Genomic DNA, 12,307 nt, shown 5'->3' with positions numbered 1-12,307 from the left:
GATTCAGAGCGCGAGAAAACAGGGAAGAATTTCGAAATAGTAACAATTGTCCCTTTGAAAGAGCGCTTACGGCTCAACCTGCTTTGCGTATTGACTGCCCATCTCTTGCAGACGTGAATGAATGTCTGACCGGACAAGCCCTGTGCGCACACCAGTGTCTCAACACCCGCGGCTCCTTCAAGTGTACCTGTAACCCGGGCTACGAGCTGGGGGCCGATGGCAAGCAATGCTACCGTGAGTACCGACAGCAGCCCCTCCTCGGGCTTCCGCAGGCGAGTGTCTCTGCACCGTCCTCTGGGATTCGGTGGGGCCAAGTTACAGCAAGCTTTTTTGAAGAATTTCACAAGCAGGTTTGGCGCCGTTCACTCTCCCACCAAGATAAAAAACTTTGTCTGATCTTTAAAGTTACCATGAAGCTACTTTTGCTGGTTTAGGCCATTTGTTTGGAGCCGTTTGGCTCCAAACAGGCCAAGTTCTGCTCTTGGGGACTTTGTTGGATGAGTTCAGTCGGCTGCAGATGTGCGGCTGAGGAAGGAATAGAGCTAGTGAAGTGATCACATCTGCTCCCATCAAGAGCAGAAATAAACACTATTATGCAGGAATGAGCCAGATTGTCATAGATGGCCAGATAGCCATCCTCCTTCAGCTAATACACACCAGCAGGGATAGTCCGAAGCCGAGCCATCGGCATCTGGTGCTAGCAGCCCCCTCACAGCTGAGAGCCAGCCTGGCAGTCCCAGTGCTGGTGTGACTGGAGCTGGTGATGCTCCACCTGCACAGCCACTCTCACCGGGACCCTGCCGAGGGTCTGAGGGTAAGGCTTTGCAGACCCATTTATGGTCTTGAAAGGCATCAAACTGAGAGCAACGCGAGGAACTAGACAGATGACACTCTATTCAAGAGCCTAAGCACATGCGCACCTTTCTTCCTGGGAACATAGTTTATCTCACTCTGCATATTCTGTAAAAAAATATCCCAAAGCTCAGTTCCACGTGCAACTGCACGTTTACCTTCGGGTGCTGGGGTGAAGATGTGTGATGGCCAGCAGGGCTGACAGGGGAGTGGATGAGGAAGCCAGGACCACACCTAATAAATCCTAGCTACCTCCTCACCAGTCACTGTGACCGCAGGGGGGAAGATTACCCTTTGTGGCTCCAGATAACTGCCCCACAGGTAAAAATAGCTTAGTTCTATTGCTGCTCAAGTCTTGGTTTTCCAAGTAAGGCCCTGGTAAGAGAAGCCAGCCCTGGAGGGTCACTTCTGACAGCAGGGACAGTGGAAGCACAAGCCCCACTCACGTGCTGACACGGCTCCTCCAGTTGTTGGGACCCATTGCCATAACAGTGACAATTCCTCTACTTCGGTGCCAACTACAGGATTAAGTAGCCTTGTATGAAAAGTGTTTCTCCCTGCACCTTGTAACACATTTTTATACAAAACCCTGGTTGTTCTTGCATGAATAAGAAAAGGAAAAAGACAGAGGGACTATATTTGTGTTGTGAGATCGGGAAGATAGTCTTCCACTGTGGCACAGCTTTTGGTTCTGACATGCCCGGATCCATTGGGAAGCATCAAGCTACCCTTCTCTCACAGCCTCCTTGGGTCTGAACACACTAAAAGCTCAAAAATGTTCTTGAAGGGAGAAATTGTTTTCCTGGGGTTCAGGACAGAGTCAAAACTCCACGGCACAAGTTCCTTTTAGCTTAAGAAAGCTTAATTAACTAGACTTAAGTTTACATAAGCTTTGCCAAGCTAAGGAGATATATGGCTGCTATTGATGTTTGTGCCTACCATTTTTGACATGTCAGGAACTAACGGCTCTAGCTGTAGGCATCTGGATGTTTCCATCGTTCGCTGGATTCCGCTGCTCCCACTTCTAGCTGGCATCAGAACAGCTCTGTACTGGGGAAGGCTGAGCCAACTTTGGGTTGGCAGCAGATACTGCAGCTTGTCAGGAACGGGAGCGGTTTTCTCTGCAGTCTGGTTCCTCTCAGAGATTGTCCAGAGCCTGCTCCACAGCTCGGTCCCTCAGAGGCTACGTGGGGCGTTGCCTGGGATCCATGGGTTTATTTTCATGCATCACTTCCCAGCCCAGCAGCAGCCTCCGTGTACAGCTATTTTCATCCTTTCCCCGCTGCAGATCGCTCCTCTCCTCGCAGGGCTGCGCACGCAGAAAAGCACGTGCGGGAAGGGGCTGTGGGTGCACAGCACCCAGGGAAGGATCTAACCAGTGTGCCTTTTCCAGGGATAGAAATGGAGATTGTGAACAGCTGCGAAGCCAACAACGGCGGCTGTTCCCATTCCTGCCACCACACCAGCTCTGGGCCCGTCTGCACCTGCAACTTCGGCTATCGGCTCGAGGAGGACCAGAAGACGTGCACTGGTAAGGCCAGGGGAAAGGTACACGTCTTGTTCTTTACAAGCACATCTCAAGTAACAACGGGGGTCTCCGAATGTGACCTGCTATGTGTGTATGCACTGCAAACAGGTTAACAAGGCTAGAAACAGATGCAAATTAGAAGCAGATGAGATATTGCTCCACTTGAGGACATCCTCAAGCCTCCAGTCGAGACCAACGTGGACAGCAAATGCTGACTTGAGAACTAGTTCATTTTTCCCTGCTGAAGCTGGTCTAAGGGGGCACTGGCAGATACAGAGACTCTCATCTCAGATACATAGAAGCCTGTGTCTAGAAGGGACGATGCTGGAGATGTACCGTCTTGCCTGTTATCTCACAGTGTAATTTGAGGCAATGAGTGATGTGGATGAGTCAGTAGCCGCGAGCCAAGGGTAGTTCAGCCCCATCCGGATATATAAAGTATGTGTTAATGAAGAGGAAAGGGAAAAACACACCTTGAGCTGTGTCAGTGCCATAAAGGTGAGGCAGGCACTTCATACCGCGTTACTCTCAGCCCTTTGCAGCAAATAACCAGTCAGAAACCCACCAGCCAGACGTTTCCCACACCAGTGTGGGCTGTGGTTTGCTCCAGTGCTTGCCACGGGGCTGTGGCTCAGACCCCAAGGCTGGGGGGCTGTTCCCATCCCTCAGGCAGCCCGGAGCTGTAAGAAATCCGGGTGCCCTTCCTGCAGGTTAGCTGGAAACACTTATACCTAAAAAAACAGCAAACAGGAGGTTGCGTGCGAGAAGTAACAGTGTTCAGTGATGCAAACCGGTACTTACCCATTTCCACACAGTGTGGAGGTGCAGTTCACGTTACTCGGGAAACAATTCTTGAATTTGTTTCCTCTTTGTTCAGTGACACTTCCTTCTTCCTGCAGCTGTCAAGGAGCAGGTCTGTCCAGGGCATCTGGTAGGAACAGACAGACTGGGGACAAGCTGGGACCTGAACCAAAGTCTGCTCTGAAAGAGCATTATTCCTTTGCACGCTACAAAGCCCAGTACGCTCTCTGTAGCCCAGCAGTGTGATTTGTTTTCCTGCCAGATACCTCCTTGGTCCAGCCTCTTCTGGTGGCAGGGGATGCTTCACAAACCCCACTACATGGGCACTGTGATAATTCACTTCGTAGTGAACAAATGAAGTCCCATAAATTGAAGGGGCTTGAAATTTCAAGCTGCAGGAGCTCTGCTTTCTCCAGGTTGTCTTGGTCCATCCTTTGGAGACCTCACTCTGAGACAGCCTGAAGGAACCATGCAGTTCTCACCCATCGACATCAGTGTTGGTAACAGGGCAAATCCAAAAGCAAGAGTCAGTGTTACAGTTGGAATCACACAGAACCTCTCTCAGAACAATCTCAAACTGAAAATCATGGTTAACTTCCCACGGGCCTGTCGGATTCCGGATCCCTCCCTTGGCTGGGGAACACATTGCCAAGGATGATCTGTTGACATAGAGCCCCTTATTTCAGAGGAAAACAAGGACACTAGCTCAGCATTTGGCAGTCAGAGCAGTAAAATCTTACCAGAACTAGTCACGGAGCAATTGTAACAAGTACTGTCACCGCTGCCGAAGCCAGATGTGTATTAATATCCCGTGCCCTTTGTTTTTTATTTAGATATCAATGAGTGCGACAGTGGCTCTCACTGCTGTCAGCAAGACTGTTACAACTACCCTGGAGGCTACGAGTGTGCCTGCTACGCGGGATACAGGCTGAGCGCGGACGGCTGTGGGTGTGATGGTGAGCAGAAACATCCCTCGGGACCCCCGCAAGCAAAGCAGCCTTGCAGCACGGCAGGAGACACACACGGAATGGGTCCCTCCGATTCTGGCTTCCTGTATTTTGTCAGCCTCCTCAGTTTGCTTTCTGTTAAGGCAGCTCGGCTGTTCTAACCCGTGCACTAGCCCAGCACAACTGGAGAGTAGCCAAGGGGGCTTTTGAACACACTGAATTCCAATCAGGATCTCTCAAAGTGTGTCGCTCCAGGCCTGACTCAATGTATAGAAATCATTGTATGTTCAAGCCCAGAGGTCAACATTGCCCATCATTTTCACCCAAGAGATATAGGCAAATAAAAGTGTCTGTGTAAAATACAGCCAAGACAGTGACTAACAGAAGCTTTCGGTAAAGAGAATAAGAAATTGTCCTACCTGGTTGCAAACAGCCAGGCGTTTCATCCAGCTTCTCCCAGCTTACACCAGTTTTCTGTCAGCTCGCTGAGAATCGCCTTCTCAGCATAAAGAATTTGGGGCTTTTTCCCTCCTCAGGAGTTGTTTTCACTACCGGAGCTCTCCCATACCATTTCCCAGGTGAAACCCCAGGCTTACCCTCCTGTTTCTACACAGTTAGTGAGGGATGGGAGCTGAAACCCAGCACCCGGTATTTTGAAACCCAGGGCTCCCTGAACCCCTTGGGGAGTCTCACTCAATTTTTGGAGCTGGATGGCTTCACACAGCTCCCAGGGAGGATGCCATCAGCCTCCTCGCTGCTCTGGGGACAGAAGTGTATCTGCCCCCCTGTCCTGTACCGAGGGCCAGCTCCCCTGATGCTGGAGCATCCTGTGTTTTTCAGACGTGGATGAGTGCTCTTCCCACGAGGGTGGATGCGAACACACGTGCCAGAACCAGCTGGGGTCTTTCCAGTGCAGCTGCGAGATCGGGTACAAGCTGGATGAAGACCGAAGGAGCTGCGTCTGTAAGTGCATCCTCTGTGCACTGTGGGGGTGAGGGGGGCTGCCCCCAGCAGAGCCAGGGCCAGCACAGGCCACAGCCCACTAGCCCCACACACCCCCTTTTCCACAGCAATTACTACTCTTAACAGTGGGAATGACTCTCAGCACCCGTGGGAAGGACCAGTCCTATCCCAGCCTTTCCAAGGAGAAGTAGGGGATTTTGGCACAGCTGCACTTACAGTAGTCTGCAGCGATGACTCCACATTAACCAAAGAACTAAAACCCTTTCCACAGTCACCAGCCCCTACAGTTTTTCCTTATAAGAAATAATGGATTTATTTTTTTTTTTAAAGCAGTAGTGTCTTTATCCCTCCACCAAACACACTATTACCCACCTTACTCGCTTTTAGGGCGGCCAACACCCCACTCGCTTCATCTACCGGCCCCCGCAGCATCGCCCAGTCCCCGGGAAGGCTTTCTGAGGTCTGGACCCAGCAGAGCAGCACTCGATACCTCCTTGCTCTGGCAAAATGCCTGAGCCCCCCTCCAGCTGGTGGCTTTTATAGGTCTGCAGCCCCTGCTCCCAAGTGTGTCTGTTCCTGCCGTGATTGCCTGGCGTTTAACCCCTGCCTGCCCTGCAAGGGAAGGGAAGGGAACCTGTGGCTCTACCTGACAGATCCTCTTTCCAAAAGGAGAACCGAGCTGAAACCCGTCACCTAATTTTGTTAGACGGTTTAATTTTCCAGAAAAGAATTAACTCGCCAGAAAAGGCAAAGAAGCTGAGTGGCTCTGGTCAGAAAAACAGCAAAGGGAATGGGGGGAGTGCGAGCTCAGCGGCCTGAGAAGCCCGAGCTGTCTGTCCAGGTTAGGATCAAAGGTTCTCCCATAGATTTGGAAGTCACTTAGCCAGCCTGTGCCCATTCTGGCCAAAACAAACAAGAAAACAAGTTGCAAAAGTTTTAGAGGTGTCAGTATAGAGAGCGATGGGTGGTGCAAACCGTGCCAGGTCAGATGCACCAACCCTGTTACAGGTATTGCGGGTGTCCCTTTCTTATTACAGAGGTTCTGTTCTGCTGCTCACCTCTTGGAGATCTTGTCTCTTTTCCCACTCTGACGTTGCCATCTCCGTGACCTCTTCCCCAGCTATAGAGGACCCTGTGGAAGCTCTGGATGCTCAGCGCCCCGTGATCCGCCCCATCCCTCACGTCGCAATCCTGCGAGATGAGTTCACCCAGCTCTTCAACGACGACTACGAGGAGGAGGAGGAAGAGATGGAAGCAAGAGGGGAGCACACACTTTCCGAAAAATTTGGTGGGCATTTTTGCAGCGCTGGTAAATGGCGTACTTTGCTTGGAATTCTTCAGAATTAATCATGTGTGCTGGGTTTATTTGTGTTTGGTGAGCAACAAGAGTTGTCGAGTGCCTTTTCTGTGTACACGGGAGCTGTGCTACAGCACAGACGCATTTAGCTTTGCCGCAGCCTGCGCGTGGGGGGGTTTCTCTGCCCAAGATGCCGTGATGCATCTCCGGGAAGGGTTTTCAGCGGCGGTGCCTCTCCTTGCAGTCTGCCTGGAGCACACCTTCGGCCCCGACTGCAGCCTGACCTGCGAGGACTGCCAGAATGGGGGCACCTGCACGGCGGAGGGGACCGGCTGCGACTGTCCTGCGGGCTGGACCGGCCTCCTCTGCAACCAGAGTGAGTGATGCCGATGGGATGAGCTCCTCTCCCCCCCGGCTGTGGGATGCCGGGGGGCCGCGGCAGCCGGCTGACCCTCGCCTCTCCCTCTCGCCCCAGCTTGCCCAGACGGCACCTTCGGCAGGAACTGCAGCATGGCCTGTCGCTGCCAGAACGGTGGCACCTGCGACCCCGCCACCGGCACCTGCCGCTGCCCGCCCGGGGTAGCCGGCGAGCTCTGCCAGGACGGTAAGCCCCCGGCTCTCCATCGCCCGCTCGGTGCTGGGGGCGATCCCCATCCCTCTCCCCATGGCCCTGGGTGGGCGGTGGGATGTCTCACCGCACTGCAAAAAGGCAGGATGGCATCTCTGCGGGGCCCTGGCATCGGGCACACAACGCTGGGGCCTCCCTTGCACTTTCCTTTGCTCCCCAAAACGTTTTCCTGCAAGGGAAGAGCCACAGCGAGTTGCGAGTGATGCTCCCCAGCCTGCAAAAGTGGCTCCTCTCTGTTTCTCTCAATGTGTTAGTAGAGCATTTGCCATAATTTGATAAATGGCTATTACAGCCATCTCTGATGCCACTCCTTGATGTTCCAGTTGTGCTCCTCGGAAGCCTTAAAATGTTTTCCACAGAATATCTTACACTGCTCCCTTTGCAGCTGGGCACTGAGAGCGTCTTTCAACCCTTTTGTTGCCCCATCACAGTGTGAGTGCCTCTAATACATCCCTGCTCTGTCTGACTCGGTGGGTCACCTGGTCTTGCTTGGAAAAATGTCGTTTTAATAGGGAAAAAATGGTAAAGGGGATTCTTCACCCATGAAACAGTGCTGCAGGTAGAATGCCTTGTCTTTGCACTGGAAGACCGTTGCGGTCCCCGTTTCCTGCTCAGCAGTGACATGGGCACCCGTCTGTATTTCACTGGACATTCAGTGGCAGACACAGAAAAGAATGTCAAAAATGGATATTCAATGGTAAATTTACAGAGCCGTGGAGGTATTGTCCACTGAAGAAAAAACAAAGCATTGAGAAGTTGTGACAACAGCAGTTACCCAAAGTACTGCTAAAGGAGGTGTCGCTTGTTGGTAGGTATTTGTTCCCATAAAGAGTTAAAATCTGGGGGACATAATCTAAAAACACAGGAGTGAGACAATAAGAGATTCAGACAAAATGACTTCAGACAAATGGTTAGGAGCATCTGGGAGCTATTACTGAGACCGGATCAGAATGTAAATGAATGCAACAAGAGATACCCCAACCTTTTCTTTCTGTAGGAAGGAGGTGATTGAGGGGTACAGAGAAAAAAACAGGAAGGTAAGATTAAAATAAACAATGAAGAACTGATCTGTTGTCCCAGGGTGGCATTTCCTCTACTTAAACTCTCTGCTGTTCCTGTCGTACGGGAGGAGGCACGTGCTGCCCGGACAGATGCTGGCCGGAGCCGCCTGCTGACACAGCCTGTCTGCCATGTGCTTCTAATGCTGAGATCTTTAGCATAACGGAGAAAGAACAATAATTTTATTCTCTTAATAGTGCAAATATCAATGTTGTTCATCGATAGGAACATCCCCGTGCATTACTTTCTCCTTCCCAGAGCCCTGCAGGGTAGATCCCTCGCCCAGTGTCACCGATCGGGGTGCGGAGCCGATGGGTGCCCTCGGGGCTGGCGAGTGGCAGCGAGAGAAATGCACTTTGCCTGGGTTCATTGCTGGTGTGGTACAGCTTTGGGTTCGGTATGGTTTTCCTGTGGTCTGCTGGAGACAAAATGACAGGCTGAGACTGGCTCATCTTCCCAGAAAATCTCTCTCTATTTACTAGGGTGCCCCAAAGGATTTTTTGGGAAACAATGCAGGAAAAAGTGCAACTGTGCCAACCGGGGTCGTTGCCATCGGATTTACGGAGCCTGTCTCTGCGATCCTGGCTTGTACGGACGGTACTGCCATTTGGGTATGTTCGTCCTCAGCTTTTCCATGAGATATATGTTATTCCTAGATTACAGCCTTTCCAGGTCCCACCCCTGGGAAGGGCCAGCGCTGGGTGGCAGAGTTTCTGTCCCGTGCCCTGTGTCACCTGGCCTCGTGGGTCACTGACCGGCTCTTTCCCTCTGCTTCCAGTTTGCCCCAAGTGGGTGTTTGGCCCCGGCTGCTCGGAGGAGTGCCGCTGCCAGCAGCAGAACACGCAGGATTGCGACAGGAGGGACGGCTCCTGCCGCTGCAAACCCGGCTTCCGCGGCAAGCGCTGCGAGACCCGTGAGTCGCCAAGAAGCAGCATCCATGGAGCACCCCCCTTTCTCCTCCCGCAGCCTCTTTCCCCCTGACTCGTTTTGTAGAATCACAGAATGGTTTGGGTTGGAAGGGACCTTAAAGCCCCCCCCAGTGCCATCCCCTGCCCTGGGCAGGGACACCTCCCACCAGAACAGGTTGCTCCAAGCCCCCTCCAACCTGGCCTTGAACCCCTCCAGGGATGGGGCAGCCACAGCTTCTCTGGGCAACCTGGGCCAGGCTCTCACCACCCTCACAGCAAAGAAGTTCTTCCCCACATCTCATCTCCATCTCCCCTCTTTCAGTGTCAAACCCTTCCCCCTCCTCCTATGGCTCCCCTCCCTGATCCAGAGTCCCTCCCCAGCTTCCCTGGAGCCCCTTCAGCGACTGGAAGGGGCTCTAAGGTCTCCCCGGAGCCTTCTCTTCTCCAGGCTGACCCCCCCCAACTCTTTTTCTTAGAGAAAAGCTCAGCTTTTCGCCCTCCTAAGACTATCTTAGCTCTTGTTATTTAGATTGGGAAACAAACATTGCCGTCAGACTCAGTCACATTAAATTAACACGCAGACCCTACACAGCCGGGTGGGAATGCCCATAGATGTGGACAGTGGTCCTCGTCCAGCCGGAGTGCCCAGCCGTGGGCTGGGGAGGGTGTTGGTGGGTGCCCAGCGCTGCGAGCTGGGGCTGCCTGCTCTCCCAGGGTCCATCGAGTAATGCCAGATGTTCTTTCTTTTTAATTCTGACTGTTAACAGGCTGTGACCCTGGCTATTATGGGGATGGCTGCAAGAAGAAGTGTAGCTGCCCTCCAGAAGTGTCTTGTGACCATGTCACCGGAGAGTGCTGGAAAGAGTGTCCCCCGGGCTACCACGGGGAGAGCTGCGACCAAGGTAAGGCAGGGGCCCTGCGGGGACACCCTAACCCTGCTCTAAACTCACCTTCCTCACACATATAACCTTCTTCTGCACAAAACAACATGAAAGGACCTCCACAATTCCCCTCAGAGCCCCTCGCCCGCTGCGGTTGGTCTAAGGAGTAGGAAGCTGCGGTGGCTTTAGAGGACACAGGAGCTGCCGTTCGCAGGTCTGTGTAAAGCCCTGCAGTCGCTTTAAAGCAGAAAGAAGGATTTCTCAGGCATAATGAGGCTTATTCAGAAAAAGGAGAACAAGGTCTGACTTTATCCCACCGCTTGGGCATCTTTGCTTTGGTAGGTGAAGGTGATAGATACCTAGTTATCTTTCCTCCCCCTTTGATGTCTTTTTACTTCCAGGCAATCAGTGCCCTGCAGAACGGTATCGTATTTTCCGCTCTATTCTCTATTCCGTATTGAACCTTCAAGTGGAAAAGAAAATGTTATATTTCATTTACATTAGGATTTAAACTCTTGCCTCTGTATGAACCTCCTAGAGGAGTTTTCTGCTCATCCCATAAAGGGCCAGTTGACAGTGTGGTAACTACTGCACGGCTCTGTGTGTGCAGTGCGACTCCAGCTCTGAGGGCACTCAAGATCCTGGGGGATGGTTGGGGTGTCAGAGAGCTTGACTTTCTTCAAACAAAGGTGTTTTGAGTGAACCTAACGGCAGTGAGTCATTGGCATGAGGTGATGATTACAAAATATGAACACAGTTCTGCCCACCTCAGAGCTGATCAAGGCTTGAAGAGCCAACCTCCTCCTCCTCCTCCTGGGAGGTTGTCTCCTTCTGAGCCACACTTCAACTGGTCAGATCCAACAGAAAAGGCAAAGAGTTGAACTCTTGAAGTCCACACTTGAAGACACACTGCATGAAAAGAAGGCAGTAAGAGGCTTGCAGGGGTCAGCATCTGAGTTTTCATTCAGGCATCCCGGGAGTTTCTGCACTAAGTCCTGTTTAACCAAGCTCCCCACCCACACCCAACCCAGCGGCTATAGCTATTAACCTCATTAAGCTGCTAGGACACCATTATCTTGCACCACAACGGATAGCACATAGCCGGTGCGTCGGTCAGAACAAGAGCTGCAGACGGCCACACCAAGTTCCAGCGCGAGCAAGGGCTGGCAGAGCTAAGGGGCGTTAGGAGGAGTGGGACAAGCAGCTTTTGCAGGGCTCGTGCCCCTCGCAGGGGTCCCGCAGCCCCCCAGGCCCCCCCGGGCGCCGGGACACGGCTGCCTCCAGAGCCACGCGGCGCCTGGGCGGGCTGGGCACCCTCCGTCGGGGTATTTTTAAAAAGAATAAGAAAGGAGCTTAAGCCTGTAGGGGGGAGTCACAGGAAATAACACAAATATTTGTATAGAAATAGTAGGCTCTTGGCTGTTGTTCGGATCTGGAAATTATTAAAGGGTGAAGACAAACATCTGCCATCAATTAGCAAAGAGGGGGAATAACAAAAACTCCACTGTGTCACTTGAAATCTGCGCGCTGGTGTGCTTTTCCTCCCTGATTTGTGGACGCGGGTGTGCCTGCCTCTGCCGAAGCCTTACGGAGCATTGGCTTCAAGTGAACAAAAAAGTCTGCAAGCGTGGAGCTCTTCCGGGGGTCTCAAGTAGGATTTAAGGGTCTGTGGGTCTGAGGCCCTCAGTCAGCGCATAATTAGCTATTGCTAAGTTGTGTCACGGGGTACAAAGAGCAAAGGGAGCTCTCTGGTACCAGCAGTGCCACCTGGGCATTCAGGGCAGAGGGGGGGGAAAGGATGAGGATGCTCCTTCTTTATTGCTTAACGTCAATGTACCTGCTGCAAACCTTGCTGCTCCGTAATAGCCTGGCTTCCAGATTCCAGAGGCATCCAGCCAGGGTGGTCAAAAGCCCCCAGAACATCTTCTAGAAGTCAAGGGATGGTATGGGTCTGGGGGCCGTGAACCCGCTGTTCTGCACCCCAGCACAGAGAGAGCAGGGTGGCTCAGGCCACTGCCCGTGGGATGAGCCCTGTGTCCCAGCAGCAGAGCCAAAGCCCACCTTTCCCACCGCGGTGCTGCTGGGGCACAGCCCTGCCAGGGGGGCCCAGAACTGGACGCAGGCAGAGCGGAGGGGGAGGATGACCTCCCTTGACCTGCTGGCCATGCTCTTTTTAATGCTGCCCAGGCCACAAGGGCACATTGGTGGCTCCTGGGCAACTTGTTGTCCACCAGGACTCCCAGGTCTCTCTCTGCAGAGCTGCTCTCCAGCAGGTCAGCCCCTAAATGCTGAAGGTTTCAGATGGGGGTAAACCGAGCGGTCGCATCCAGACCCGTGAGTGCGGTCCTTCTTCTGCAGCATACTTCTCCTCCCAGAGCTGGAAGCTCCTTGGAGTGCGGGGTCGGGTGGATAATACCCGCTTGGGAAAGGCACCTGAGGAGGG

At 52.8% G+C, this 12,307-nt stretch overlaps 1 protein-coding gene across 1 annotated transcript in view; it reads left to right on the top strand.

Annotated features, from left to right (window-relative positions):
* The window catches only part of MEGF6 (multiple EGF like domains 6), an 87,833-nt gene that overhangs the window by 61,379 nt on the left and 14,147 nt on the right, over positions 1-12,307 (top strand). The window contains exons 8-17 of the mRNA XM_074161457.1: positions 112-234; positions 2,246-2,383; positions 4,015-4,137; positions 4,969-5,091; positions 6,212-6,379; positions 6,633-6,764; positions 6,864-6,992; positions 8,558-8,686; positions 8,854-8,988; positions 9,751-9,885. Coding sequence (XP_074017558.1) covers positions 112-234; positions 2,246-2,383; positions 4,015-4,137; positions 4,969-5,091; positions 6,212-6,379; positions 6,633-6,764; positions 6,864-6,992; positions 8,558-8,686; positions 8,854-8,988; positions 9,751-9,885 — 1,335 coding nt within the window. The remainder of the gene's footprint in view (positions 1-111; positions 235-2,245; positions 2,384-4,014; positions 4,138-4,968; positions 5,092-6,211; positions 6,380-6,632; positions 6,765-6,863; positions 6,993-8,557; positions 8,687-8,853; positions 8,989-9,750; positions 9,886-12,307) is intronic.

This window comes from Numenius arquata, chromosome 20 (genome assembly GCF_964106895.1).
Source record: "Numenius arquata chromosome 20, bNumArq3.hap1.1, whole genome shotgun sequence".
NCBI classification, from domain to species: domain Eukaryota; kingdom Metazoa; phylum Chordata; class Aves; order Charadriiformes; family Scolopacidae; genus Numenius; species Numenius arquata.
This window is presented reverse-complemented; position numbering and strand designations above follow the sequence as displayed.